Source organism: Aspergillus chevalieri, chromosome 6 (assembly GCF_016861735.1).
Source record: "Aspergillus chevalieri M1 DNA, chromosome 6, nearly complete sequence".
In the NCBI taxonomy this organism is placed as follows: domain Eukaryota; kingdom Fungi; phylum Ascomycota; class Eurotiomycetes; order Eurotiales; family Aspergillaceae; genus Aspergillus; species Aspergillus chevalieri.
This window is the reverse complement of record NC_057367.1, coordinates 1,476,701-1,504,449: the sequence shown is the minus strand read 5'-3', so window position 1 is coordinate 1,504,449 and position 27,749 is coordinate 1,476,701. Positions and strand designations below refer to the sequence as shown.

At 50.0% G+C, this 27,749-nt stretch overlaps 15 protein-coding genes across 15 annotated transcripts; 8 read left to right on the top strand and 7 right to left on the bottom strand.

The window, feature by feature from the left end:
- Nucleotides 1-648: 648 nt before the first annotated feature.
- ACHE_60532A (uncharacterized protein) lies at nucleotides 649-1,832 on the top strand (the record flags this gene model as incomplete). Its single annotated transcript, XM_043281716.1, has 2 exons — nucleotides 649-817; nucleotides 886-1,832. 2 exons carry the CDS (start codon nucleotides 649-651, stop codon nucleotides 1,830-1,832), a joined length of 1,116 nt encoding a protein of 371 aa, XP_043139168.1.
- A 1,278-nt stretch (nucleotides 1,833-3,110) lies between these two features.
- ACHE_60531A (uncharacterized protein) lies at nucleotides 3,111-3,365 on the top strand (the record flags this gene model as incomplete). Its single annotated transcript, XM_043281715.1, has 1 exon — nucleotides 3,111-3,365. The coding sequence occupies one exon, from the start codon at nucleotides 3,111-3,113 to the stop codon at nucleotides 3,363-3,365; it is 255 nt and encodes an 84-aa protein (XP_043139167.1).
- A 387-nt stretch (nucleotides 3,366-3,752) lies between these two features.
- On the bottom strand, nucleotides 3,753-4,452 carry ACHE_60530S (uncharacterized protein; the record flags this gene model as incomplete). Its single annotated transcript, XM_043281714.1, has 2 exons — nucleotides 3,753-4,085; nucleotides 4,150-4,452. The coding sequence occupies 2 exons, from the start codon at nucleotides 4,450-4,452 to the stop codon at nucleotides 3,753-3,755; spliced, it is 636 nt and encodes a 211-aa protein (XP_043139166.1).
- A 24-nt stretch (nucleotides 4,453-4,476) lies between these two features.
- On the bottom strand, nucleotides 4,477-5,741 carry ACHE_60529S (uncharacterized protein; the record flags this gene model as incomplete). Its single annotated transcript, XM_043281713.1, has 8 exons — nucleotides 4,477-4,534; nucleotides 4,586-4,642; nucleotides 4,691-4,732; nucleotides 4,783-4,976; nucleotides 5,028-5,112; nucleotides 5,164-5,354; nucleotides 5,405-5,604; nucleotides 5,657-5,741. The coding sequence occupies 8 exons, from the start codon at nucleotides 5,739-5,741 to the stop codon at nucleotides 4,477-4,479; spliced, it is 912 nt and encodes a 303-aa protein (XP_043139165.1).
- Nucleotides 5,742-6,233: 492 nt separating this feature from the next.
- ACHE_60528A (uncharacterized protein) lies at nucleotides 6,234-7,957 on the top strand (the record flags this gene model as incomplete). Its single annotated transcript, XM_043281712.1, has 3 exons — nucleotides 6,234-6,683; nucleotides 6,753-7,125; nucleotides 7,212-7,957. 3 exons carry the CDS (start codon nucleotides 6,234-6,236, stop codon nucleotides 7,955-7,957), a joined length of 1,569 nt encoding a protein of 522 aa, XP_043139164.1.
- Nucleotides 7,958-7,980: 23 nt separating this feature from the next.
- On the bottom strand, nucleotides 7,981-9,898 carry ACHE_60527S (uncharacterized protein; the record flags this gene model as incomplete). The annotated part of the gene is made up of 4 exons (XM_043281711.1): nucleotides 7,981-8,675; nucleotides 8,738-9,092; nucleotides 9,163-9,756; nucleotides 9,815-9,898. The coding sequence occupies 4 exons, from the start codon at nucleotides 9,896-9,898 to the stop codon at nucleotides 7,981-7,983; spliced, it is 1,728 nt and encodes a 575-aa protein (XP_043139163.1).
- Nucleotides 9,899-10,406: 508 nt separating this feature from the next.
- Nucleotides 10,407-11,865, bottom strand: ACHE_60526S (NAD(P)-dependent alcohol dehydrogenase; the record flags this gene model as incomplete). Its single annotated transcript, XM_043281710.1, has 5 exons — nucleotides 10,407-10,610; nucleotides 10,671-11,139; nucleotides 11,208-11,367; nucleotides 11,429-11,556; nucleotides 11,651-11,865. The coding sequence occupies 5 exons, from the start codon at nucleotides 11,863-11,865 to the stop codon at nucleotides 10,407-10,409; spliced, it is 1,176 nt and encodes a 391-aa protein (XP_043139162.1).
- Nucleotides 11,866-12,690: 825 nt separating this feature from the next.
- On the top strand, nucleotides 12,691-13,047 carry ACHE_60525A (uncharacterized protein; the record flags this gene model as incomplete). The annotated part of the gene is made up of 1 exon (XM_043281709.1): nucleotides 12,691-13,047. The coding sequence occupies one exon, from the start codon at nucleotides 12,691-12,693 to the stop codon at nucleotides 13,045-13,047; it is 357 nt and encodes a 118-aa protein (XP_043139161.1).
- A 1,439-nt stretch (nucleotides 13,048-14,486) lies between these two features.
- On the top strand, nucleotides 14,487-14,705 carry ACHE_60524A (uncharacterized protein; the record flags this gene model as incomplete). Its single annotated transcript, XM_043281707.1, has 2 exons — nucleotides 14,487-14,552; nucleotides 14,604-14,705. 2 exons carry the CDS (start codon nucleotides 14,487-14,489, stop codon nucleotides 14,703-14,705), a joined length of 168 nt encoding a protein of 55 aa, XP_043139160.1.
- Nucleotides 14,706-14,944: 239 nt separating this feature from the next.
- Nucleotides 14,945-16,444, top strand: ACHE_60523A (uncharacterized protein; the record flags this gene model as incomplete). The annotated part of the gene is made up of 1 exon (XM_043281706.1): nucleotides 14,945-16,444. The coding sequence occupies one exon, from the start codon at nucleotides 14,945-14,947 to the stop codon at nucleotides 16,442-16,444; it is 1,500 nt and encodes a 499-aa protein (XP_043139159.1).
- A 165-nt stretch (nucleotides 16,445-16,609) lies between these two features.
- ACHE_60522S (threonine/serine exporter family protein) lies at nucleotides 16,610-19,168 on the bottom strand (the record flags this gene model as incomplete). The annotated part of the gene is made up of 1 exon (XM_043281705.1): nucleotides 16,610-19,168. The coding sequence occupies one exon, from the start codon at nucleotides 19,166-19,168 to the stop codon at nucleotides 16,610-16,612; it is 2,559 nt and encodes an 852-aa protein (XP_043139158.1).
- A 2,258-nt stretch (nucleotides 19,169-21,426) lies between these two features.
- ACHE_60521A (uncharacterized protein) lies at nucleotides 21,427-22,791 on the top strand (the record flags this gene model as incomplete). The annotated part of the gene is made up of 3 exons (XM_043281704.1): nucleotides 21,427-22,459; nucleotides 22,513-22,590; nucleotides 22,640-22,791. 3 exons carry the CDS (start codon nucleotides 21,427-21,429, stop codon nucleotides 22,789-22,791), a joined length of 1,263 nt encoding a protein of 420 aa, XP_043139157.1.
- A 368-nt stretch (nucleotides 22,792-23,159) lies between these two features.
- Nucleotides 23,160-23,966, top strand: ACHE_60520A (glutathione S-transferase family protein; the record flags this gene model as incomplete). Its single annotated transcript, XM_043281703.1, has 2 exons — nucleotides 23,160-23,213; nucleotides 23,352-23,966. 2 exons carry the CDS (start codon nucleotides 23,160-23,162, stop codon nucleotides 23,964-23,966), a joined length of 669 nt encoding a protein of 222 aa, XP_043139156.1.
- A 587-nt stretch (nucleotides 23,967-24,553) lies between these two features.
- Nucleotides 24,554-25,765, bottom strand: ACHE_60519S (Zn(II)2Cys6 transcription factor; the record flags this gene model as incomplete). Its single annotated transcript, XM_043281702.1, has 1 exon — nucleotides 24,554-25,765. The coding sequence occupies one exon, from the start codon at nucleotides 25,763-25,765 to the stop codon at nucleotides 24,554-24,556; it is 1,212 nt and encodes a 403-aa protein (XP_043139155.1).
- Nucleotides 25,766-26,951: 1,186 nt separating this feature from the next.
- On the bottom strand, nucleotides 26,952-27,734 carry ACHE_60518S (NAD(P)-dependent oxidoreductase; the record flags this gene model as incomplete). Its single annotated transcript, XM_043281701.1, has 3 exons — nucleotides 26,952-27,353; nucleotides 27,416-27,639; nucleotides 27,701-27,734. 3 exons carry the CDS (start codon nucleotides 27,732-27,734, stop codon nucleotides 26,952-26,954), a joined length of 660 nt encoding a protein of 219 aa, XP_043139154.1.
- Between the last annotated feature and the right edge of the window lie 15 nt (nucleotides 27,735-27,749).

Below are 27,749 nucleotides of genomic sequence, written 5' to 3'. Positions count from 1 at the left end.
GGAGAGGCCGGATGAATAGAAAGCATGAGGTCGTCATGATAGGAGTAGCTCCGGGTAGTTCTTCGTACTCTGTCACCAGTATGTCTTGGAAAATTCAATAGTGCATCAACGTGCAATAAATCCAAAACCGCTAGCAGGTGCCATTGGGCCGGCAGCGGCGCCGTAATTGGCTCCATATTTCCGGACCATGGCATCCGCCGATCTAGTGCTTCGCTAAGCAGTGTAAGTGGATAACCCGATACACACTAGGCCCGCCGCGTTCTCCATCGGGATCCCGGTTTTCTATGTCCGTTGATATTAACGGCTTACTATTATTATCTATTACCGACTCGCCGACTAGTCGATTCTTTGTTCAATCTCCCGACCTTCGTGATCTGCACTTCAATCCGGCACGAGATGTGAATGCGAGAACGAGGAGGGAGGGGGAAAGAGCGTGCGCCTTCAAGTATATAAACCAGCCTCGAGATGCTCTTCTCTTCCTTCTTTTTCTTCACACCAGTCAGCCAGTCTTTCATTCCAGTCGTTCTTTCTTCAAACCCACTCTGCCTTTCGCAGTGATTCACTCTTTTTCTAAGCTTCTAGCTAATCCAACTTTTTACGGTTACTACCTTTTCTAATCTTTTATACCCTTCCAATCCAACTATCAAAATGAAGTTCGCTGGAATTGCTGCCATGGCCGCCGTCGTCACCGCCGTGACCGGTGCTGCTATCCCCAACGTCAACGCTGCCCTCGCTGAGGTCCACCAGGTCGCTGGTGATGTCAAGGGCCTTCTTTCCGGCTCCGGTTCTCAGACCGATGTCGCCAAGCTCGTTTCTCGTATGTACACCGTTCATCACGAACTACGATTGGGAGATGGATGGAATGATAACTAACAAATATCGCAGAGCTCGAGAACGTTGAGGCTACCCTGAAGAAGCTCACCACCGAGAAGCGCTCTCTGGTCGACCTCGGTGTTGATGCTAAGGCTAACGTCGCCAACGCTGTCAAGGCCGACGCCGACGTCGATGCCAGCGTCCTCAAGCGCGGTCTCGTTGACGCTGATGTTGACGCCAAGGCCAACGTTGCCAACGCCATCAAGGCCGATGCTGATGTCGGTGCCCACGTCCTCAAGCGCTCTCTGATCGACCTCGGTGTCGATGCCGACGCCAACATCCTTGACCAGATCAAGGCCGCCGTCGGTGCTGATGTCAAGGTCCTCAAGCGTGGCCTCATCGACGCTGATGTCGCTGCTAAAGCCAACGTTGCCAACGCCGTCAAGGCTGATGCTGACGTTGACGCCCACGTCCTCAAGCGTTCCCTCATTGAGGTTGGCGCTGATGTCGATGCCAACATCCTCGACCAGATCAAGGCTGCCGTCGGTGTTGATGCCAGCGTCCTCAAGCGCTCCCTCATCGACCTTGATGCTGATGTCGACGCCAACATCCTCGACCAGATCAAGGCCGCCGTCGGTGTCGACGCTGAGGTCCTTAAGCGTGACCTCGTCGACCTCGGCGCTGACGCCAAGGCCAATGTCCTCAACATCGTGAACACCAACGTTGACGCTGACGCCAGCCTTTTCAAGCGTTCCCTCGTCGACATCGGTGCTGACGTTGACGCCAACATCCTCGACCAGATCAAGGCTGCCGTCGGTGTCGACGCTGAGGTCCTTAAGCGCGGCCTCGTCGACCTCGGCGCTGATGCCCAGGCTAACGTTGCCAACGTTGTGAACACTGACGTTGACCTCGGCGCTCATGTGCTCAAGCGCTCGATCATCGACCTTGGTGTTGACGCTGATGCCAACATTCTCGATGCCATCAAGGCTACCGTCGGTGTTGACGCTAAGGTCCTGTAAATGAGATGACGCTATGCCAATCTCATCATCGCTGTCAAATAGAGCAACATGTCCCCCGATAGTCGTCTGGCTTGGGGAGCGCGCCGGTGTCAGTGTTGGGCGTCGACGATCTCTCGACGGTCGCTGTATATAAATGATCTCGCGAATAGAAGAGAAGGATATACCCCCGTGTAATGTTTTGTTTTTTGCATAGAGCGCTATTATATTCCAATATGATGTTTAATCACACTCTATCTTTTCCCGAATTGTATTTGTGTCGCCATACTTGTATCTCTACAGAAGTAATATTTTAAGCAACGAGTAAGACTTCCTCTTTCTGATCATCCATACATGGTCAATGAGGTACCTGTCCGCTCGTTTTTTTTTAAAGTCTCCGAATGCACTCTCCCGGTCCACGTTACGCATCTGCAGAGGTAATTGTCAAAGTGACAGATCATATTCGGACAAAAGCAGGGTACATAATTGACTGACAGTAAAACCTTGTAGAAGTAATCACATATCGCGAAGCGATTGGCAGCGGGTTGACATTCGGATAATATTGCACGTAGTATATTCGCTTGATGCATACATATTCAGCGCGGCCCATCGCCAAACCATGTCCACGTATGGGGTATATGGCAGGCTATCCTGTATGGCTATATGTTGCCAAAGCACGTCTTCAACCAACAAAGGCATTGTCATTTTATATCGCGGATATGACTTGCTGCCTCAAAGGTAGCGAAATCCGAGCAATGTTGCGGTAATGTGATTTATGCAGTTTTATGCATTCCGAAGTTATACCGGGGTGTGCCGCTGTGCATTTTATGCAGCTATGCCCCTGCTTTCATACATTTATGCACACATAAAGTTATGCAAACCTATGCTTTCCCAATTTGACCGATCCGTCGTCCACCACCTCTTCCTGCCACCGATTCATTCATCGACAATGTCGATTCTGATGACAGTGGGACAAAAAATCAAAGCAAGAAAAGGAAGAAAATGACAAAAGAGGCTACAAGAGGCGCAATGAGGGCCAGAAGCAACGAGTAAGTCTCCGTTGGCGTTGAGGTAGATCATCTTTGATCTTCGACCTAGTACCGCATACATTCACGACAGATGACCCTGTAAACCGGTTACTTCCTTCAATGGAACTGAAGTTACATCAGTTTCATCTTCAGCAGCTGGCTGCGATGTGGGTCGTGGGAGGACGTGAGGACGAGGACGATGAGAGATCCACACCGGGTGGACAGATTGCTGCTTCAGACTTTCATTATACCGATTCTTCGAATGGGTCGCACGATGGCCAGAAGCATGAACCTTACATTGGTTACTTTCGTTCAGACGACGAGAATATTCCCTGACCAAAATCATCAGCCCATCGAAGCGCGCATCACGCAAGCTGTCCCTGGATTAGCTCCGGAGCCCGGCCAGGCGCGTTACTGGAAGGGCCCTAGCGAAGTCTCACCCAGCGAGTGCATTGCGCTCGAACCGCGACAGCAGCAGGGACAGAGGGAGGAAGACGTCCGCGTCTTTGGAGGTGATGCCGCAACTTAACGCCGCCGTTTCCACCCATCGTATTCTAACAATATTAAGTTTGTCAAGACGATACCACGTGTTTATGTACTTTAGCTCGTGATCTAAATTACTGCTCAATCAGAGAAGTGGAATTCATGTACGTGTATCTATAAGAGCTGAATTCTGCGCACTGGTACGCCCAATTTCAATGACACCTGGAATGCGCGGACCTTTTTGACCTGATTTATGGGATCAAGATTGGTGACGAGGCATGTGACTAGGGGTCTACAATTTGCAATTGCTTCTACGTCTGTGTCTTCGGAGGCCACTTTCACACAAGCTATTTAAGGAGGTGCTTTATTAATGAGAGCATCAATCTATAGTATACAACACGCTTATGATGATCATATCCATGACCTTCATTACTTAATTATTCTCGATATGCTCCTCCTTGGTGTCAATTTTATCCTGGCCTGCCTCTCCCAGCACGCTCATATGCTTCGTAAGCCCCGTGTCCGCCACAATGCTAACATGACTATGCTTCTTCCTCTCCTTTGCCAGCTCCTTGGACAGTTCCACCGGCCCCTTATCCGGGTTAGTAAACAGGAAATCGATCTCCTCAAGCGTCATTTTAGCTGTCTCAGGACAAAAGAAGTAGACAAGCGGTGCAAAGACAAAGTTAGTGCACATGAAGATCAAATATGCCTTCCATTGCAGGCGGTTGATGATGACAGGGGTGATCATAACAACAAAGAAGTTCTAAAAGTCTAAAATTAGCAAAACAAGATATGTTATACAGATAGTGCTTGTATATGGAGCATACCCAGATCCAGTTAGACGATACTCCAATTGCTGTTCCCTTGGATCGTGCATGTAGTGGCAAGATCTCCGGCACATAGCACCACGGAATACAGTTGACAGATGCCCCATCTATCAGCATATATAGAAAGAAGAAGGCAACTGCTGCTGATGCTGTGGAGTGCTCATTGGGCTGGCCCTTGAAGCTGAGCAGGATTGCCACCATCATCATACATAGGCCCATTCCAAGCACACCCCATATCATTGGCCGGCGTCGCCCAACCCGGTCCGCAAAAACGGTAGGAACCGCACTGCCAACAGCAAACATGATCTGGACACATCCTCCAATAACCTATGAGAGGTTCTTGCTGAGGCCAACGTTGGAGTTGAGGACGGTTGGGATATAGTATCTACATAGTTTATTAGTGGTATGCTCAAAGTGGTAATCGATTGGTGCGTACACGACAAGGTTAATCCCTCCCATTTGGTTCATAAACTGCATTCCGTAGGCAAGGAGACTGGTCAAGAATTAGTCAACTAGTAGGTGTATATTTAGACACACCTACATTCTGTAACCAGTCGACATTTTGTCGCGCTTGAAAATATGCCTATGCGGGTCAGCCATGTATCAAGCTTGGTAGCGCACTATCCAACTTACCTCCACTTAAATTCTCCATTCATTGACTCCATAGACATTGCCTCAAAGATCTCTGCCTGCTCAGCTTGAATCTGTGGGTCGTCTTTTGGCAAACCATGGACATCGCTGAGGATCTGCAGGGCCTCCTCATGTCGTCCCACATTGTAGTAAAATCGCGGTGATTCAGGAAGACCGAAAACAAGTGCAATGACAATCTTCAAACTGTTAGACACGGCGTCATAACCTATCCAAAATTAAGAACTTACAAATGCAAATATCATCTGGCATGCAACTGGCAGTCGCCACGCGATCGGCCCTCCAACAAAGCTCATCCCATAATCAAAGAAGTAACTGCAAGCCAGTATTAGTATATCTTTGAAAAGCATCCGCAACGCATTATACCTGATCACAATTCCCACAGCCACAAGCATGGGCTCGCTGCACAGCAGTTTGCCTCGCTTACTAGCCTCAGACAGCTCCGCCTGATACATGGGCACCGTTGACGTTTCGATCCCAGTTCCAATCCCCGTCACAAATCGGCCAACCATCATGTGTGGGACTGTATACGCCGAGCACTGCAGGGTAGCACCAATCTGCAGCGCTAGTTAATTAGAATACTCTATCACAGGCCTAGTAAACTCACAATAACCCAAGTCATTGCAAACCACATGCTGCGTCGCCGTCCTAGTATATCCCCTGTCATGAAGTTCACAACACACCCGGCAAAGCACCCCAGATTATAAATTGAGACGATGATACCCGTCAGACTGTCGTTCGGATGACCCATTGTACGGAGGAAGTTATCGTTTTCTATAATTCCAGAGAAGACGCCTTGGTCATAGCCTGGATTCGGTCAGTCATAACGGGCAACAAAAAAGTCAGGTCAACGGCTTACCAAAAAGCATGAATGCCATCGAACAGGCTATCCAAATGGCCACTTGAAGGGACACTCCAGTCCCAAAGACATTGAACTTTGGCATTTTTTGTTTTCTTATTTTGTTGTCGAATGTAGGTGGCTTATGCCCGGAACATACTCCGACGACAAAACAAAGCAAAGCAAAAGCAATGCATTCTTTATATGACTGGACTATGCCCGGGTCAACCAGCCATCCACAGCCGTAACACACGAGACATCGGACGATTTGTTCCCCGGGATGTAGATCTAAGATGGAGCAATAGGCAATGCCTCCTGTCCGAATCTGGCAGTTTGAGCCACAAATTTCCCCGGGCTTTTAGCTCCGCACTTTCCCCGGCTCCGCCTCCGCACAACGCTAAACCCGATATCCTCTGTGGAGATTCGGTCCTTGTCCGGCTTCGTTCAGGGCTCAACAGCTTCCTGATATTCCGCTGCTGTCCGGCTAAAGACTGGACCGCTCCACAGTGCCATTTTTCCCGCTTCGCAACTCCCGTTTTTCTTCTTCTTCTTCTTTTTTTTTTTTTTTTTTTTTTTTTTTTTTGATAGTACGGCAGACATGAACGCCTCAGACGAGCAAGAACTACTAGCTACAGAACATGCCGGGATTCCCCTTGAGACCCCCCGGAAAAGACGGCGCATGACGAACCCACATAGATCACTTCCCTCGAATGATGACCGGCCACCCTGGCTTGACCTGCAGTCGCAGCCGCCGTTCCTGCCGCCCGCAGATCCTCTTCACTCCCCGGCGGCCGGCGGCTGGCACGCAGACGGCTTCTCGCCGGATCCCGGGTTTCTTGCCTCGCAGGAAGAATTGCGCTGCATACTTTTCTCGCTAGCCCATTCCGCTATACCAACGGGGGCGACAAGTCCAGATGCTCTCAACCTTGATAGAGCGGGGGATACAGCGTCCTCTTCATCGCAGCCTCACCGCGTATACCGAGAGTCGCTTCGTTCCTGCAGGCGGATTGAATATCTGAAGAACTACGTAGCCGAGGTCGCACCATGGGTGAGTGCGTAGCTTGCTTGTATAATTATTTGTAGGGGATAGTTCAAATTGACATTGACGTTTACTTAGCTCGATATGTTCGATTCGCAGTGCACTTTCCGCCACCAGCTCCCTGCGCTGGCGCAGACTTTCCCTGCGCTCTCCTACGCTATCCTAGCTATCTCTGCTCGACAAATGGAGCGCAAACAGGGCATCTGGGATCTGGTGGACAGTCTCGAGCTATACCAAGAAGCCATCACGCTGCTGAGCCCGGTCCTTCAGGTGCGCGACCCACGAATCGTCGCGGCTTGTGTACTTCTTTGCTGCTTGGAAATGATGTCCGCGCGGGCCCAGGACTGGCGGCGCCATCTCGAAGGGTGTGCAGCTTTGTTCGATGCATTCAGAATCCATGGATTTAGCAATGGACTGTTACGGGCCGTGTTCTGGTGCTATGCTCGGATGGGTGAGTAGCTTGACCGCTATTGCAATTGCTTGTTCCAGAAATACGAATATCGATGGTCTGGCTGTCTGACTGTCTGACTATCTCAGATCTTTGCGGAGCTTTAATCTCAGATGGCACCCAAACCACACTTTTGGATCCTTCCAAGTGGTTGCCCTCAGGCAAGCAATACGAGGATGCATATCAGTTGTTTCACAATGACCAATCACCCGACATGCACGCCAATTACGCAGTGTATCTGTCGGTTAAAGTGACTGAACTCATCTCCGATCGCACGAAATTTGTTGAATTGGGCGAGAAAAACGGGTGTACTCCAGAGCAATTCTCGTCCCGGTGGATTACACTGTGGAGTGATTTGCAAAAATGGCTTGCTGAACGGCCTGCTGAGCTGCTGCCGATTCAGATTGTTGACCACAAGCCTTTCCCACATATCCTCTTCATTCACTGGGCTGCCATTTCCTCAAACCAGCTATACCACACGGCGTGCATCTTGTTGCTTGAAACGATGCCAAAGAGTATCCACCTGCCGCGAACGTCGAATCTGTCTCTATTATGGCACGCACGGCATATTGTCGGCATCTCGCTGGTCAATTCGCATCATGGGTGTTTGAACAATGCCATCCAACCACTGTGGATTGCGGGAAGGCTTTTCAGCCATTCGTCGGAGCACGAACGAATAATCCAACTAATTCAAGACATCGAAGCTGAGACGGGGTGGGGGACATGCTGGCGCATCCGTGACTTGGAACTGGCGTGGGGTTACAGCCCTAGTCGAAAACCGGACATGGGTGGTCCATTTCCCAACGTAGCCGAAGGGGAAACAAATGCCGTCTGAGCGAGGACAATCATTGTATACATTCAATTGCCTTCCAAGAACGTCCAATATTCCCGCAGTTGGGTCAAGTATTCACCAATATCCCAGCCTGTAATGTTATGGATGCGATAGTATGCTTGGAGAATTTCTCTCTGTTGATATTCATGCGTCATGTGCCTTGCTGCGACAAGAAATGATGCAAGAAGACAAGGATCCCAACACTCACGGCGATCATTGTTGATGGCAATACCGCAGATACGTTGTGCGTGCCACAAGGGTGACAGAGCCAGGGAGTGGAGTTTGCCCAGAAGGATAGTACGCGGTTTGCACTGGAGTAATATCAGCATTGCCGTATGATAAATCTGATTACACAATGATGCCGCCCCATTGGTAAACAGTAACATTGGAAATTCGCCATCGGGGTTGAAATTAGCATCATCTTTATCAATTTCCACCACTGGCCGAAACTCCTGTGGCTGCAACTGGTACCAATGAGCAACTTCTTCAAATGTCTGCAGCCAGTCTTTAACTGGATCGTGCGAGGCCGACGACGGTTGCGGGATGGTATCCAAATGATACAGTGCCAGAGCTTTCCCACATAACCAGAGGATAGTATGCGTATAATTGCAAACTCTATCGTATGTGTTCTCTGAACGAGAAAGGACAGACAGACAGGGAATTGCCTCCATAGGAAGTGGAACCGTGATGGGGGTACTGCTGGCTAATGCGATGCCTAAGTCTACTGTTATGTCAGCAATAAGCTATCTAGAATTGACTTCTTTATTGCGAGCAGGAGCAAACCTAAGCGTAAAAACATCCAATAGATCGTCGAGTTGATATTGCCGTCAAAGGCGTGTTTGGCAAGAGAATGGAAAAGAGTCAGGTCGCCCCTGTCAGTATGCTTCCAAGTCTCCGAAACATTCGTGACAAAAGATCGTACTTCCTCGAGCACCAAGTACAGGGCTTCCTCCGTTGAAGTCGAATATAAACAGGGTTGATTTGCAGCATTATTAGCTGGGATAGTAGGCACATCTTTAGCTCGTCTAATGACGCATGCGACTGAAAGTCTCATTATTGCCGAGTGGATGCAGTCCGATCCCATTGCCATCTGGGGGACAGTAGTCCCGAATGGTTGACTCAAATCACAGATATCAAGCTTTGAAGAAGAGTTCACCGTTAGATGAGAGGCTGGCAGGGTTTATGGTTGTATCAAGAGTCATGCGTACCCAGGGAGCCACGTTATAGCGATAGTGGCGCAAAAGCTCAAGCCCAGAGTCTGTAGGCACAATATCGGTATCAGCGAGCGTGGGGGAAAAGGCCCTAGATGCAGGAGTCGTATTCCTCCCATTCGGATTACTTAAATTTGTCCCTGAGGCTGCACGATTTCTGATCCCAAGCGGATGTCGGAATGATGTCGTTAGTGTAGTACTGGAATGGATTCCAGGCGGAGAGATGGTCGTTGAAACCTCATGCCGAATATCGCTTGTTCCCAAAGTGAGTAGGCCGTGAATGGCAAACTCGTCTTGGTCACTAAATGGAGAATCTCCACTCCTCAGGCCAACCGCAGCAGGCTGGAGATGCCTTTCAGATTCCTGATTGTCGTCACTCCATGGGGCAGCAGAGGTTGGGGTCCCTCGAGATATGTCATCATTGCCATCATTGCCATCCAAATCCAGCCCACGTTGCGCTTTAGTTGTAACGCCAATACCATTCCTCACCGGCAGCATGTCATCCACAGAAGAATCAGCCGACATGATTGCTATAGAGGGCGGTGAGTCCGCCGGTGCATCGCTACCCATGCGTGGATTCTCATTGACAAACTAGCCAAGGACAATTAACATCACTGAGCAGCTATTAAGTGTATAACGCAAGTCTCACGTGGAACTTGTTATGTTTTCCATCGGTCATAGGTGCAGGCGCAGGCGAAGGCGCAGGTAGCTCTTCCGCGGCCACTGTATGCATATTCTTTGGCAGAAAGCTCACTTGGAGGCCATACTGACAGTCCAAGTTCTTGCCAATGCAATTTTGGCAGTGCGGCTTTGCTTCATCACCTGTCAGGGAAGGGTCAGTGTTGCTTCCCCTGCTTCTAACAGTCAGATAGTCACTCACACTTGCGCCGCCGTGTTCGACATGGCAGACATCCCGTCCTGCATCTAGTGGCTCTCATTGCGATTAACAGCAATTTCGCTTACGAATATCCAGAAATCAAATTGTAAGGTAACAGACAAGTCAGTGTACCGACGGTGCTTCATTCGGTCAGAAAATATCCGGTAAGTCCAACCGTCAAAATTGCTTGATTGGGAAATGAGGTTTCCCCGCTTCATTAGTAATCATTTCCCCGGATCCAATAACTTCGTATACACTGCCTTCAATATAGCTTAGGAAATTTCAAGCTTGCTATCAATGAGCATTGGAGAACAGATTTCTTGGATGCTAGCGTAATTCTTCACTCGTCTAATAATACACCGCCCTACAATGTCGCCTCCGTTTCGTCCACAACCAACACCTTGATACTGCCATTACGAGTGTCTGAACAGAAATGGAGTGCATCCACAGCCCTCTCCAGTGGGAACACATGTGATACTAGTTTTCTCAAGTCTAAAATCCCTCCACTCAAGCATGCAATTCCTGGGGCCCATGTGTCATGGTACCGGTTAATGAATTTTAAATTGATCTGTTGATACAGCGTTAGAAGATATTTCCCCTGACGACTGTGGCTGATAAGCAAACTCACCTCTGCCAATGACATGTGCATGAACGGCAGGTTGTTCATAATCGCTTTGCCCACTCCGATGACCACAACTGATCCCCCCCTCCGAGCAGTATACGCGGCGGTACATACGCTGCTCTCGACCCCGGTGCATTCCAACACCGTCTCAGGCGCGTAATATTCCTCTTCACCAAATAGATCTCGAATTCTGGCGGCGTTTCCTTGTGCATCTAACGACGGATCGACCTGGTATGTTATGCAGCTGGGCACGAACTCCTTCGCAAATGCAAGTCGGCGCGGCTCGAGGTCTGTTACCACAACGGGATGAGCGCCTGACGCACGGGCTGCGGCCAATGTTATCAATCCAATAGGTCCTGCACCACAGACGACCACACCGCGTCCGAGAGTGAGTTCAGCGGTACGAATACCATGCATTGCGACAGAAAGGGGCTCTAGCATGGCACCTTCAGCGTAGCTGACGTTATCTGGAAGCCTGAAGGGAGGGAAAGGAAAGCCATGTCAATGTTTTGCTACTTGAATTCCAATGGTGGAGCAACATACTTGTGGACCCATTTTGCCGGATGGATCTTGTACCGCTGCATAGTTCCATCATAAGGGTAGACTCCAGCAAACTGCACATAATCGCAGAGATTGTAGCGACCATCGCGACAAAGAAAGCAGTTTCCACAGGGAACACCTGGTTCGACAGCTACCCTGTCACCTATCCGTAGGTGTCAGCACAGCAGTGCAATCTTGCTAATAAAAGTACTGCCGTAACGTACCAGGCTTGATATTTGTCACTCCTGAGCCACACCCCAGCACAACACCCGCTGCTTCATGGCCTAGTATACAATCGCCTTCGAATACGAGGGATCCGATGCGTCCCGTCTTCCAGAAATGAATATCGGACCTGTTGCAGGCAAGCTTCAGTTAGCCAAAAAACCAAGAAAAAAAAAAAAAAAAACGTGATTTCCGCCCTTTGCTTCCCCGGTCTGTCGACCTACCCACAGATACCAGTTGCCTTGATTTGAAGCAGCACTTCTCCTTCCTGGGGAGCAAACACGGGCGCCTCCACTTGCTTAAGTGTCTGGTCTGCCGTCGCTTGCAGAGAAGGATTGGGTAGCAGCGGCTTTATTAAGGTTCTATGTGCCTTTTTTTTGAGGGTATGGCCATGGGGAGCAGCAAGAGGCGCTTCATTCACGATCTCTGACGGGGCCATATTTGTAGACAAAAGCTAGTCGAATGCAGAAGTCAATGAAGATGAAAAAGAGAGAAAAATTTTTGGGACAAAAGGAACAAGAGCCCAAGGAATCATATAATATTTAAGTAGGTCTTGAATGAATGAGTGTGATATTACCATAGTCGTGCAGCTCTCAAGGTAACCGGTGGCTCTAATTACCCGATTGGGAAGCCATCCTCTACTATGTAGAAAGCAGCGGTCTCTCGGGATATTGCACCCACACCAGGCACAGTGGCTCCCCTTCCAATTGTAGCTTCCCGGACTACTCCAGGGTAGAAGCCCAGGTCTCTCATTGTACCCCGGCAAACCCGCGACGACGTCATTAGTTCCTTATACAATTTTTATGCATATACATAAAGTTATGCATTGACGCCCTCCCTCACATATATATACACATATACGTCTACCAGCATTATTGTCGTATAGTGGCTGGAGAGCCCGGGAATGGTGATACATCACGCAAAATTATGTGTATCACGTTCTGTCCACAGATACTTTGGCAATGACCTAATCGCCAGGCCCATATAGGTATCAAAGACGGAACCGAACGTGTGATTTGTTTGGTGGGCGGTTATTCAGACTAGGCACAGTGTTGGCCTGGCAAGATGTCCACTCTGGCAGTCAACTTCATCTCACCTACAACAAAATGACAAATGCAATGGTGTGATCCGGCGACACAGTCACCTTCACCACCTATGACCTGGTGGAGTACTCACTCCCATAATGCCAAATATTCGAAATGCAATAGATTTGCAACGAGTGGCAGCGATGTCGAGGGCGACCAGAAGGCGGACGAAGCCCACCATGACAATGATGAGGATGCCGCGCCTGGCCACGGTCATTTCTGAGGATAGTAGGGATGACGCTGATTTTAAGTTCTCATCCTCTGAGGACGAGATAGATGCTGCTCGGAGGCAATTCGTCACAGAGGAACACCAGTTGCTCGCCCGCCCCCAACAACTGACCGATCCCTGGAACCTTATCCCTGCAGAGGACGAGAGAAGAGCAAGGGCCTGTTCCCAGTCTCCCGCGCTTCTTGTCCCGAAAATATCGAGGCCGGTGGACGGGCGAGAGGCTCCGCATCCGCGCAGACAACTCACTCCACAATGTCCAATTGCGGAATTTCAGATGTCGAAATTGGTTTCGTCAAGTCATACGTAATTGTAGCACCATGACTACCAACCTTTATCCTATTGGGACTTCCTAGCTTCGATAAAGCCCAGACCACATTGCCGCGATATTTGGCGCTGGAACTCAAGACAAACGAGGATCTCAGCGATGACGAGGATAATGCAGGAGTCACCGACGCTCTACAAGTCGCGCCCAAATGGAGACCTCCCATCGGAGTGATCCTCATCTACAAACGTTACAATTACATATGGAAAGCTATGGACGTATCAAATTCGGACAGATAACATGACGTGCTTAGCACCATGAGTCCATCGATATTTTGACAAAATGCTTCCAAGCTCGTCAACATTGCCCTTATGAGCTAGAAGTTGAACTTTATTGGCTAAGCAAAAACAAGCGTGTGCCTCTGGCAGAGATGCCAAGTATTTCTGTGGGAGCTGTTGCTCCCGGCAACAGACTCAGGATTTATAACAGCATGGCACGTTGAGACACAACGTCCGCCAATTCCTTCATATGGAGGACAAGTAATTCACCGTTAATGGCACTGCATCTCCAAAATATCAACTGACGCAGTGGCATCCAGCGGACTGCCGCGGTGTCTGGAACCGGACTTTGACTCGCGATTTTTCATAGGCAGCCGTCCTCGGTGGGGAGGGTACTGAGCACACTGATGATCAAATTTTCCTCCCCCCCCCATGTCCATAGGTACTAGAGCCAGGCGATGTTTGCCCAAGGGATGTGTCATCACAGCGTGATGATGGAATGGACCTTGTCCTTGAGTTTCACTGGCTTGGGGAGCAGGAAGCCAGCAATGGCGTGCCCATCACAGAGATGCCAGAATTCAACACAGGCCACAGCGACCCCATTCGTCAACATCCAACTCTGGGACTGCATAATCTGGCAAATGATCACATCAGGCCATAGAATCAGCATGACCACAGATGATGGGTGTTGCATCCCTTACTCAACTGGGATGTGGACAAACTCCAATGGAACTTGCATCGCATCGCGGTGATTTCCGGGGCCGGGACCAAAGGCAATGAAGATCTGATCAATGATGAAGAACATGAAGGAGCAGCAGACGTCCATAGCGATCAGGGCTCTGACAATGATGACTGGTAGTGTTAGGGATAGGTAGACCCATAGGCTACTTTGGTTGTCTTCTTTTAGTTGCTATGCCCTCTTGATATATAAGAAGTGTCGTAGTCCGTGTTTTGTTTATAATAGCAACGCCTACTCCGTACAGATAAACTGTATCCCTTATATCGTGAATTCTATGTAAGGGATATCCTGACTTATTACATACCGGAGGATCTGAATGTTGATATGTCACATGACGGTCAGCATGGGAGTACCGTGCGCATCGTGTTTTTGAGCAGTATAAAACAGCGAGGTATCTCCTGGCATACACGCACACTTTACTCCACAAGTCTGCCCAACCTGCACGCCATCAGGCAACAACGATCAACATGAAAATTGCGGCTTTCACGCTTCTTGCTGTCTTGAGCACGGCCTTTGCTCTGACTCCTGAGCCAGTAAGTACTCTCACATTACTCTCATGCTACGTGGAAGACTAATCGGCGTAGCCTCGTCACGACCCCCTGGGTGAATCACCCGAAGTTGGGCCGGTTGTTCTAGGACCGGGACCGGTTATACCGGGAGACACGGAGGCATTTGAGAGAGACTAAATATATTTTTGTAAAATAGAGCAGCCTGATCGGAATTCGGAAAGGAGAATAGCGGTAGAAATCAATCCGGCGATCTTCAGCCCTATAAGGCGCGCCAAGAGCCCCACGACATCTTCATCATTACCCGTTTAGGAATGGCCGCATTCCTGAGGTGTTCTCTTTTCTTTCTCCCTTTTCCTTCCTCTCCTCTCTTCTTTCGTTCCTCTTACATCTCTGCACTCAAACATCGCCATGCCATAATGGCATCCGAATTATCCTCCCTCGAAGCCCCTCCTGTCATCCCCAAGTTTATCCGTGCCGAAAGCGACCTCACCTGGCACTCGTCCCTCTCCTTTCCGACCCCGACCGACTACTTTTCCAGCCATGTCCCTCCCGACCACCACGTTTCGCTCGTCCGATCACACAAGAAGAAATATATCAAGAGAAACAAACCGTACCGTCTCGTCCGCCAACAACAAATTAAAAACAGCCTTCTCGCCGGTGTCGGATACCTCGAGCTCGCCAACGCGGGTGATTTCGCTGCCAACGTCTGGAACCAGATCCCTGTTCCGAAACATGCGATGATACTCATGGCCATCGGGGGTCCGATCGCGCTGAGCATGACCTTCTTCGCGGTGCGGGATTTCTACCTGAGTTATCAGAATGTGCGGTTACTACGGGCGGAGAGGGAGGATTTGGTTGCTCTGCGGGAAAGACTATCGACGTCTCCGGAGGAAAAGGATGGGGAGCTTATACAGGTCTTGGATAGTCGGTTGGGTGTGGGGATAAGAGAGTTGGGTACTGAGATGGTCGATCGGATAGTTATGGATGTGTTGATGGGCCTGGGTGCGTTGATGGTCGGCGTGGGTACGATCATGGCCATTTTCGGGGCCAATCCACGGGTCTTCATGGCAAGTAATCTGCTTTCGGGATACGTGGGTAATTCTATGGCTGCAGTTTTTGGACTGTTCAATGCTATATGGTCGGGGGTTCTGGTATGGCGGTTTCAGCTTCACGACAGGGCGTGCCAGCGGTGCGACGATACGAGCAGTTACACGCTTACCCTTCAACAGAAGCAACGACTGCGGAAGCGCTTTCGTCGGTTTCAATGGCATGCCATTATGAACGCTGTAAATGGCCTGGTCGCTGGCGCAGCGTCAATGGTTACTGCAACGCGGTGGTGGGGATACGTCGTTCTGATACCGTGCATCATCTCTCTCATCCTCTGCAATTACTACTGGCGCTACAAGCTTGGTTACGACAGGCCTATAATCTCCTCGTCGTCGTCGACTCTGAAAATCGACCACGTCATCACTGGTACCTTGCCTCCTTTGCTGGCCGATCTGTCCTACGTCTCCGCCGTTCACGACGCCCTCGCCCAGTCGTCACCTACGACCCTACCCAGAACCGTGGTAAACCTCGACTCTCTCGAGTCCTCGGTCTCCTTCATCGCGCAAAACCACATGTTCGAGTCATTCTGTGAATGGCTCTTGCAAGAGGACCAATCGGTTATCGCCATGTTGGTCGGAGACGCACCCTCAGTCGACCCACAAGGCCAGATAACGCTTTCGCCAAAGCACTTTGTCCAGGGATACGGTTCCTCGAACGAACCGGACGCTGAGCTTGCGGAGTTACTACTGGAACGGGCAAGGGGATTCTTAAAGGCCGTTGGGAGAAAGGTCTTCTCGTACCGCGAGCGGTATTTGCTTGAACTACTTGGATATGCGGTTTGGCGGGAACAAACTGGGTCTCGTTCATAAACTACGACGCTGTGCCGTCGATCTGATATAGTACAGTTGGTAGATAAGTGCAGTGCACAACATTACACTAATATCATTGCATATAGCATCGCAAAATCTAATATATCTTCTATCACGTCTACTCTATACACCAAATCACTCAAACTACGTACCCCCAGCGGGAGACTAGAAACTAAACAACCCACTCCTCCTCTTCCCATATGGATAAACAATCAATGCCGCTAAAAACAACCCAATCGTAATCCCAATCGCAACCTGAATCATCCCAAACCCCAAGTTCGTCACACTCGTATCCCCCGACCCTCCAGTGCCACCTCCCCCCTTCTGCCCCACGCTCGACCGTATCTGATCCGCAGAACGCACGCCAGAGATCAAACTCCCCGTCGCCGCAAGACCACTCGGGACTAACACGAATATGCCAGGCAGAATGGCTGTTGCTGCGTGTCCGTGCCAGAGACGCGAGTATAGATTTCCGCAGACGCCTATTGTAAACGCACCGACTGTATTTGCAACCTGGCTATTTGACCCGAGGGTTTCTGTGCAGAAGTAATTCGTCACGTACCCGGCCACCGCGATAACCAGCATCGGGGGAATCTGCTTAAACCGCCCCTGATTTATAATGACCATCCAGACGACCATGAGCGCGACGAACGGGAATCGCTGGACGTAGGGGTTCTTGAAGGCTCCTGTTTTCGAGCATTGGGTCTCAGATGTCGCAGCGGGGTCGATTAGCCCGTAGATTGTTGTGCCGACTGTTATACCATAGCCCAGGAAGAGGGAGTAGATAATTGCGTAGACCATGCGGATGGAGCCGGCGGCGATTTGGTGCGATTGAAGTTCTAGGGAGGAGCAGAGGACGAGGAAACCCGGGAGGATGAGTGCGATGGAGGATTGTGAGATGGCGGAGAAGCAGAAGAGGAATTCGGAGTTGTGGCGGATGGACCCGAAGGCGCGAGCGAGGAAGGATGTAAGTACCGAACCTGTTACTTCGAAGACGTTGGAGTAGAGGACTGAACGGGGAGCGATGACGTGCTGCATGACTGCTAGGAGACAGCCGTTGAAAAAGATGATGGGCATATCGATTGGTCTGGCTTGGAAGGCAAAGGGGCCGACTGACGCTGTTGCGAGGCCGTAGACGAAGACGACGATGTATTTGTTGAAGCGGGGTTTCTTTTTCATGATTTCTTCTAGTTCCTGTATTGCCTCTTCAACGCCGTAGATGTCATGGACGACGTTTTTGTACACCGCGTGTGTGTTTGCTAGTTGGCCTAGATCGATGCCCTGTGCTACACGGACGAGTTTTACCTCGGTTGTCCGCGTCGACGGATCGTCGAAGGACATTATCATGCACCCCGGTAGGTATAGGTACTGGCTATCTACTTCGAGGACTTTCGCTGTCATTTGCATGTATTCTTCAAGACGGTGTGTCGGAGCGCCGAATTTCATGAGTGCCCTGCAGAGCTGCATGATGTATCTCTGGCGGGCGATGATCTCGGCAATGTGGATTGTGACACGGATCTCGTCTTCTAGTCTTTTGTGGTCTGGTTGTTTGGATTGGCGTTTCGAGGCTGCGGAGAGAGACTCGCTGCCGACTGGTGTGCTGGCTCCGCTTCTTGCCTGTGACCCTAAAGTTGTTGTGGAGAGGTTTTGTTGCTTTTTGTACCATTTTGGTCGGTCTTTGCGGGGTGTCGTTGTGCCGGAGGCTACTGGCGTTGATGCTTCGCTTGATGACCTCCCTGCCGGTCTTCCGCCGTCTTGTTGGGGGTTGTTGAGCTTCATTAGTTGGGAGAGGACGCCGCCGCCACCGGAGCGGTAGCGAAGGCCCGACTCAATTCCTGATCCTGTATCTTGTATTTCTGAGCCTTGGTGTGGATAGGGCTTTCCGCGGGCGTTGCGGCGATGCGCGGATTGGTCCTGGTTGAGTTCTCGGACGAGTCGATGCGCTTCGGAATTCACGTTTGCATGCTGTTTCTTTTTCTCCTCGTGAGATTTATGTTTATCATCCGTGACGTCTGACACGGGGACATCACCCCCGCCACCCCAGTCAGCGTGATAAACTCCTGGACTCAAATCATCACCGCCATGCTCCTCGCGTCCCAGCATAGCCAGGAACTTGAGAGTTTTCCTCTTCATCGCATCATACGTAGCCTTAGCGCGATCCTTGAAGCTTTGCTCAGCCTCCTCTGCCTCGCTTTCGATCTCATGCTCCGCTTTCTTCTCAACACTTTCTTTCTGCTGCGGTTCCTCAGCCTCCGTCGTCCGCTGGCTCAGCGGGATATCAGCAATATCTGTAGATCCATGCTCGAACGGCGTCGACGGTCGATGTGGCTGTTCGTTCCTTTTCGTCTTCTCGGCCTCCGTGCGTTCATCCTCAGTCGAGGGACTCCTCGGCGGATTCTGCTGGAATCCCGCATTAGACTTAAACCGGACGCGCTGACCACGCGGTGATCTTTGGATAGGGGAGTATGATTCTTGAAATTGGGGACTTGGTGTTCGTGTCCGCTGCTGTTCTGGTTTGGGGCTGGGAGGGGTAGGACGTGATGATGGTTCTCCTTGTTCTGGTTCTGGATGTCGTTGTCGTTGTGTTTCGTCTTGGCGGAGTTCTTGTTTTGGCATCCCTTGTTCGCGGGGGATGTTGTCGTCGCCTCCGCGGGGGCTGCCCTCCGAGCTGGGCTGGCTGCGGTAGGTGAGGAGGGAGCCTGCGCTGCCTTCTCGGTCGGACATTGCTCGAAGCCTCGGTCGATATTGTTTCCGGTGACAAGATCTATCCTAACTCTACATAGGTCAGTATCTGCCAGAAGAGTAGTCAGCATCGAGGGACTAGAGCCATACCTAATACCCGTGCCTTCCGATACAAAACAGGCACATCGCAGTTCTCACCTCCAGCAGAACACCGCTGTAGTTTGCAGAAGCTCAACGACTGCGATAACTGGAAGAGACAAATGGATGAATGCATCCTCGCCCCGAGGTGTATGTATGTAAGACCAACCAGCCACCACTAAAAAAAATCTCGCCATTGTTTTTATCATCACAATGCGTCGAGACCGCCCTGGCGAACGTTTCGTTGATGTCAGCGGCGGGTGTGGGTGGACCCGTGGATCAGCTAAGCTGGTATCTATCAATAAGACAATAGTGCCAGGGAAAGTAAAAGGGACGTGGGTGTTGATAAAATAGAAGTCGATGATCATGGGATCTTGGTAGGAGGACAATGAGAGATATTTTCCGAGTTGCCACTGTCTATGCTGTCTCGAATGAGAGTGTGTTGCTCGGGCAAGTGCGATAGTCCTAGCTTAGTCGATCACTATCTGTCATTTCCAGCAGAGCTTGATAGAGTCGGATCCGCCGCTGATGCAACGTCGGATCCATGGATCGAAGTGGCATGCTGGTGGATCTGAATCCGGTTGGCTTCCATTAGCTGATTATGTATATGCTTAGATTGTCTGCTCTACGAGACAAGCAGGAATCGCTCCAGTCACCTGATTGATGTCGTCGAAGACATTCTGGATATGGGTGAAATATGTGACATGCTATATTCTTACCCTTGAACAGCCAATAAGGACCCTGGTGCCTTCAAAAGTGCCCAGAGAAATTGGACACGAAGCTCAGTCTTTTGAAAAAGACACCACCAAGACTCGGGGTCATGTATTTTAGAGCAGGAAGGGCCTCCAAAGACCTTAAGGCTGTATACTGTCATAGACATAACTAAACGAAGCCCGTGCTTCCTGGGTATGTGTGGGGGGTTTATCTTTGATGGCAGCAGCTGAGTAGGATATACACTAAGTTCTTGATCTTCAGTTGTACCAGCAACCTCGAATGTGATGATTTTCGGTATGGAGGAGCTCAGAATCGTTGACTGACGCCTCCCAAAGGCGGTCCGACGAACTTTGCGATGTTTTAGACACAGGCCCTGTGGAATCATCATCAATTCGCCTCGCCCAAATACGAAAGCGAAGGAGGTGAGCGGCAGCAACCTGTACCGCGAGAATACTCAGGATTATATGTTATCCTTTCAAAATCACTGCGCGGAATTCGCGAGACCTTTCCGTGGGACCTTTTTGTTAACGTATGATTGATAAGGCATTGTACCAAACATTGAGTCAGTTCGAAACCATACCATGCATCAATATCGCAAGCACTTAGCACGCTGCAGAGAAGGCATCAGTATTTCCCCAATCTAATGCGAAGGATGCGAGTAACAAGCTTAGGCCTTGGCATTTCGTCTATTTCAAAACAGGAATGTTGGCAGTCGATACGACGATACGTGTGGCGAATCATATCCACCCCTTCCTTGGGAATTATTAACTGCTCAAAGATTATTGGGAAGGCTTTGCAGCAGCATCCCATGTCAGAAGATCTACCTAAGTCAAAGATGTCTCTCTGAAACCGGAAGAACGACAATAACGGCCAAAGTGATTTTCGATCCGTGGTTCATCATCTTTCCGGTTCCTCGCCGTGATATCATGCTTCGGGACCGACCGAATATCACCAGAGCCGCCAATCAACGAAGCATCAAGATCAACGTGCACGCTGCAAGTTTTCCTATTTTGAGGTCGAGTACATCTCCCGGAGGCATCGGTTCGCGCATTCCAACCCATCAGGGACCGAGCGTCCGATGATCTACGCCCAGGAAAGCTTGTCGCGGAGGCTATTCAAGGCATGAACTATTCGGCAATCGGCACGACACAGCATGAATCGACAAATAACAAAATCCACATTACAATAACCACCGCGGAAAAACCGATACAGCCAAAACAGAAACAATTGAGCCAATCCCGTGGGGGCTCTGCACTCATATCCCATCCAATGCGGGAGAAATTAGGATGGGCCGAGCATCCCACCACACACGGCACATACCCTGCCAGGGGTATTTAAACCCGGCAAGTGTCAAAATGTGCTCAATCCTTCTCATGCCGAGAACTCCAAAGTTTCTAGAATAGTGCTGCTTGGTTTATTCTTGTCCTTTCATTTATTGTTCCTATATAATGGCCCTTCTTCTCACTTCTCTCCTAGCCGGACTGGTTTCGGCTATTCCCCACCCATCATCGTCTGCAGTCGCAACACCTTCTGCAAGTTTAGCACCGGCAGCACACTGCACGGCCCGTCCAAATGGCCAATTGCCCTCCCAGACTCCCGTCGATTTCCACTTCAGCGGTAATGTCCGGACATACTACATCGCCGCCGAAGAAACCGAATGGGATTATGCTCCCTCGGGCTGGGACAACTGGCTCGGCGTGCCCATCAAGGCCTCCATCCGCGCCAAAATCGCCGACTATCTGAGCACCCCGCTCATCACCAAATGGAAGAAGGCTGTCTACCGCGGCTACACCGATGCGTCCTTCTCGGAGAAGACCGTCCAGCCGCCGTGGCAGGGTATCCAGGGTCCGACGATCCGCGCGGAAGTCGGCGATATGGTGGAGATCTTGTTCCTGAATAATCTTGCGACGCACTACGCCTCGATGCACTCGATGGGCCTCGCCTACTCGAAGGAAAACGAAGGCTCGATCTACGAACTCACCAACGAAACCTACACAGGCGACGGCGTCCCACCGGGCGCCTGCGTTCTGTACAAATGGGTCGTCCCCGAAAGCGCAGCCCCCAATGACAATGAACCCGCCACCATGCACGCATACCACAGCTACGTTAGCATGCAGGAGGACATGAACGCTGGCCTTATCGGACCGCAGATGACATACCAGCGCGGCAAGATGAACGAGACTAGGAGGCGGTACCGGGAGTTTCCTGTTCTGTTGGAAGGAACTGACGAGTCAGTTTCATTCTTTGCCGCGGAGAATGCGAAACGCGCCGGACAGAATGTTACTGTGGACTATGAGAAGCACTTTTCGGAGTTGCGGCAGTATGGAAATGAGTCGACTTGGAAGCCGCAGATGACGAATTTGTTGTCGTCGACGCAGTATGATGATGCGCCGACGTTTTACTCGCTTAATGGGATGATTCTGAACAATCTGCCTACGTTTGAGATGTGCCTCAATGACGAGGTCATCTGGTATGTCTATGGTAAGTCGTTCTTCCGTCTTGGTTAGAAGAGACCGTCTGTTAACAACATGAAGGCCAGGGAGAAGACCCCCACAGCTTCCACATGCACGGCAACGGCTTCGTTTACAACGGCAACAGGATGAGCGCAATCAGTACGCCCCCTTCTCCCCGAAGCCATGTTCTACATACTAACAGCGCTAGGCGCCATTCCCGGCACCATGTCCACATTGTACATGAACGCCACTGCCCCCGGAACGTGGCAGGTCATCTGCCACAGCAATGAGCACCAGTCCAAGGGTATGGTGGCTTACTATTCCATCAAGGATAGCGAGTGCCCTCCCTTCACTCTGTAGATATGGGCTTAGTAGTGTTCGGTGTAGATGTTATTAATCTTGTACAGTAGTCAATGGCGGAAAGGTGTATATTGTGTATTATCACTGAATAGACATACATTTATATGCAAATGATGTTCATAAAGTACTTGTCGATTGTACTGCTTGAAGTACTGGGCCGATTAAACCTCGTATCCAGAAGGATTTACATCCCTGTCTATATTCTTGGTCCGAATACAAAAATACATGTCACCGAACACAGCCCCGAACCTCGACTCTTCGTACCAGACTCTAGTGTTCTTGCACTCCGATTCCAACTTCCCCGTACAATATATCTGAATTAAATCCAACAAAGTCCTTCAGCAACCAACCCGAACCAAACCACCGAAATGCCCCCCCTGGGAACCATCCACACAAACCCCAACAACCCCCGTGTCTCCAAAGTACGCCCCTCTCCCCTCCCTCAAACGCCCATCGGAAAGATCTACACATACCCCAACAACACCCGCGTCACCAAAGTAGCCGTCCCCTCTTCCTACCGCACCCAACACCACTAACAAAAAAAAAAAAAAAAAAACCAGATCCAAGCCGCCGCCAACCTCAACAACCTAATCCTCACCTTCGCCCCCTTCGAACTAGGCAAAACAAACCACACCCCAGAATTCCTCTCAAAATTCCCACTCGGCAAAATCCCCGCCTTCACATCCGCCGATGGCAGTGTAAATATTGTCGAGTCGGACGCCATCGCGCAGTACGTTGCTGCAAGCGGCCCAGCCGCGGAGCAGCTCCTGGGCAGTAATCCGATCCAGCGCGCGCAGATACGGCAGTGGATCAGCTTCTCAGCGAATGAGATGGAAGCGTCGCTGATCCCGTTGGTGCTCTGGCGGATTGGACTCGCTGGGTTTGATTCGGCGAAGGAAGAAACTGCGTTTAAGGGCCTGGAGCGGGCGTTAGGTTGCCTGGAGAAAAGTCTGGAAGGGAAGGAGTGGTTAGTTGATGGGGAGGAGGTGAGTTTGGGGGATTTAAGTGTTGCGTCGGCGTTGGTGCCGGGGTTTTTGGTGGTTATTGATGAGGAGATGAGAGGGAGGTTTCCGGGTGTTGTGGGATGGTATGAGAGGGTTATTGGGTTGGAGGGGGTTAGAGAGGCATTTGGGGAGAAGGTGTTTGTTGAGAAGAGGCAGGGTCCTCCGGCTTAATCTGGTTCCTGGTATATCACAGCTTGTCGGGCACGTTGTTTCTTTAATCCAACTTTGCTAATCGAATCAAACAAATCTCATATCTCCTGGTGAGTTGTAGCTCGTGTGCAGGACTCAAGACCACCCATCTATCATCGTTCCTTCTGCTTCTCATTATGGCTCTCCTGAAGCCGTCTCACAGTCTTCCACTGTCACGGTCAACTCCTGCCCGAGACAGACCAACGGGGAACTCGTCATTTGTGATGAAGAAAGCTTCTCCGTCGCTTGTCCCCATCTCTTTCGTTATCCGGAACAAGATCCTGGTTCCCCCCCACATTGACCTTGTACATGATATCTCGCGGCGCGCTGAACTTGGGGCTGGCTGTGTGGATGACCACGTCTGGTTTGGTATTGCTGAAGAGACAGCACATGGCTGCTACATTTGAGGTCTGCCTCGTGACACATTTGTCAGAGGCTGGTGAGACTCGCGTAGGTCCGTTGAATGTGGTTCGTGCAGCCGCGCTGTGAGAAGGGACGTGTCGTAAAAAAAGAGTGCTGTGTGGCTGTGTCACATGGCAGAGCCTGAATCCCTCTGTGGTCCACTTCACTCATGTCCCAGCCTCAATACTCGTCTCTTCCTTTGCCCAGTTCACTATATCACCCCACTCTTCAGCACCAACTAAGCGCGGTACCAACTGCGCTACTATCTTCCTTCCAGATGCTTTCGCCCACCAAATCCCTTCCAGACGATTGAGCAGCACCCCCCAACACATACATATCAACAACGCCATGGGCCGTCCCTCCTGGACAAGCCTCGCAAACTCGTCACCAACGACGACTAACCATGGAAGGGCCATTGCGTCTGCTTTCACATAGCACTTCGCCAGCATGACAACAGCCCGGGTACATACGTCCGATGTCTGTGAGCGAGAGCAAAGACGGTGTATTTCCCGTATTCGACTCGGCAGCAGCTCAACATCTTCTGGCTGGAATGATAACCAGTCGTCGTCCAAATGACACTGCATAACGAGCCCAAACGGCCCACTCGCCAGCCAGTCTCGGGATCTGTCAATGACAACATGCACTCCTTTGATGAAGGGGAGAAGTGCTGTTAGGGTGCCCATGCCAGTGTTCTCGCCAGGTTGGGAGAAGGACGATATAACGGCGCAAGCCATCATTATCGCGGAGCATGCGAAAAGTGCATTGCAGTTTGACGGGTATATGTGTTCGAGGGCAGCGCGGAAGGCTGGGGCTGCTTGGTTTTGATAATGTAGGGCATCGATGATGTAGTCTTCTGTAGAAGCTGGGTTTGGTCCATCGTTGGTAGATATTTCAATGTTGTTGGTGTTGGCGGAAGCAAGATCATTGGCTATATGCAGGGATGATAATGCCAATAATGCGTCCATCAAGAATGGGTGATGGAGCGCCTGCTGCACGACGTAAGTCCCAAAGACATTACTCAAGTCAGATGAGAAACTGTGGCAGGTCTTCATGCACCATTGGTGCATGAGTTCGAGTTCTCGCATGCGGTTCGGAGACAGTGAAAATGAAGGTGGAGGTTCATCATTTAGGCGCGTCTCGGAATCATTGACCCCATGCCCCATTGCAGACCGACACGTCTCTCCCTGTGGTACAGGATTGGGAAGAGACTGAGCGTCATATTGAGAGAGTTGGAACAGCCTCCCTGTGGAATATTGACACTCTGCATTTCGCGCTACACAGTTTGTGCACGGCGGGCCACCTTCGTCGCATTTGATCCGCCTTCTTCTACACCGGTCACATCCATGCCGTGATTTTGTATGAGAGCGTCTGGGTGGCATTATGTCCCCTCACGGAGCGAGCTGAACGATCGAGGTGATACGAAAGAAAATCTGTCCAGATGTAACTTACCGGGATAAGTAGCTGACTAATCCAATCGAATGGTTGAAGAAGAAAGGGAGCAATTAAGTGTCCACAGATCACGCCACCTCAAAAACGTGGACGCGTGACACTTATGACCGCCAAGACCATTAATCAGCGAGGACGTGACACGCGACCTATTCAAATACAATACCCATTACTCTGAATTTCAATTTCAATTTTCTTCTTATGTTACAGTTGTATGTGATTTCAAAGTATACATTGATCTTCTCATTACTATGGATCCTCAGCCTGAAATCTTCAATTTAGAAGATTTTACTTCATCAAGTCCAGAGACTGATCCCAATGTCGAGGTATTTATTTTAATTGAGTATTTGTTAACTGATTGCTAACGGCTCAATGCGGAAATAGGGCATTCCTGTACAACTCACAAATTCAAAAAGCCATTCTCTCCAGACATCAAAAATTGAATATATTGATGACTTACCAGAGTATCCGACAAGTCATATTCATGGATATTCATATGTTGTTGCATCTAGAGGGCGATCACAGAATGAAATGGAGCAGCTTGTTCATGAGGTACTGTTGAGTACTTTCTAATTGCTTTTAAAGTGCTTGCTAATCAGTTACAGATTCAATACTCACGGCGTCAACAACATGGACCAAGGAGACCAGTCAAATGCCCATTTTTCAACTGTTTAGTTAAAAGATGGACTTGGAAATGCTCTGGTATCTACGCATGTGAATTTTTGAATCCATTTCTTCAATCCTATCATCATACATTTGTTGATGAGGATTGTTGGGATGTGATTCGAAATACTCAGAGGAATATCCAAATCCTGGAGGCAAATATTGGAAAACGAAATGCATACAGGTATTTAAACATCTCCTAAACAGCTTTGAAGCAATTACTAAGTACTTCTAGCTATTATCGGTCAAAAAATGAATTTTTCAATAAGGGTTATGCATGCATTGACCAGCTTCCAACTTGCAAGCCAGTTTTTAAGCGGCATACCCAAATGGTTGGTTAAATCTTTTTACAATGCTCCAAGTGATTTCTAACTAGTCATAGAATGTCCATGGTGAATTTCCACCATATATTGGCTGTAGTAATGGATCCAATGAGTTTTTAACAAAACCCAAACCCTAGTTACAGATATAAGGCGTCCTTCCAACCCATTTATTTTCAATGACCTCTTCCAACACCCACCTCGCCGCACTAGCTCTACTAATCCAAAAGCCATCCTCCCCGCTACCCACGTATGTCGACTTGACCGGCTCCTCCGCGCCATTTGTCAACCCACCAACCCGAAATACCGTCCACCGTACCCCATCAGCAATACGTAACGACGACACAAATTCCCCGATACCAGTCACCTCCTGATACGCTCCAGGACAGAAGGTTCTTATGGTCCAGATTCCTACTTTCCATTTGAACGAGTCGGTATCCGGTTCAGAGCGGTAGGAAGGGGTGCTTAGGACGAGGATACGGGTGATATTTTGGCGGAGGAGACGAGGTATTAGGGTTTTGTATCCGTTTGTTAGAGGCTGCGTGGTGTGGCAGGTTAGTGTTGGATTCAGGTTGAACGGCCCCCGGTTGCATGGCTTACGGTCCCTGTCGTCCCTGGTGACGGCCCCGCGAACGAGATGAAGGCATCTCCACCGCATCGTGAGGCTTGGTCTATAGCTGCTTCATTGTCGAGTGTGCCTTCGATAACATTGATGCTTTCGTTGTGCACGATGGTGTCTGGAAGCCTGCTTGGATTACGAACCAACAGAGTAAGCCGATGTCCCTGGTCAATTGCCATGTCGCAGAATTTGCTCCCGATCGCACCTAGCAAAGTTAGCAAGTCAAAAACCCATTGTTATAAAGCATGACCACGGTGGTGAAATACCGGAAGCTCCGAGGATAAGAAGATGCATCTTCATACAGGGCCGTTTGTC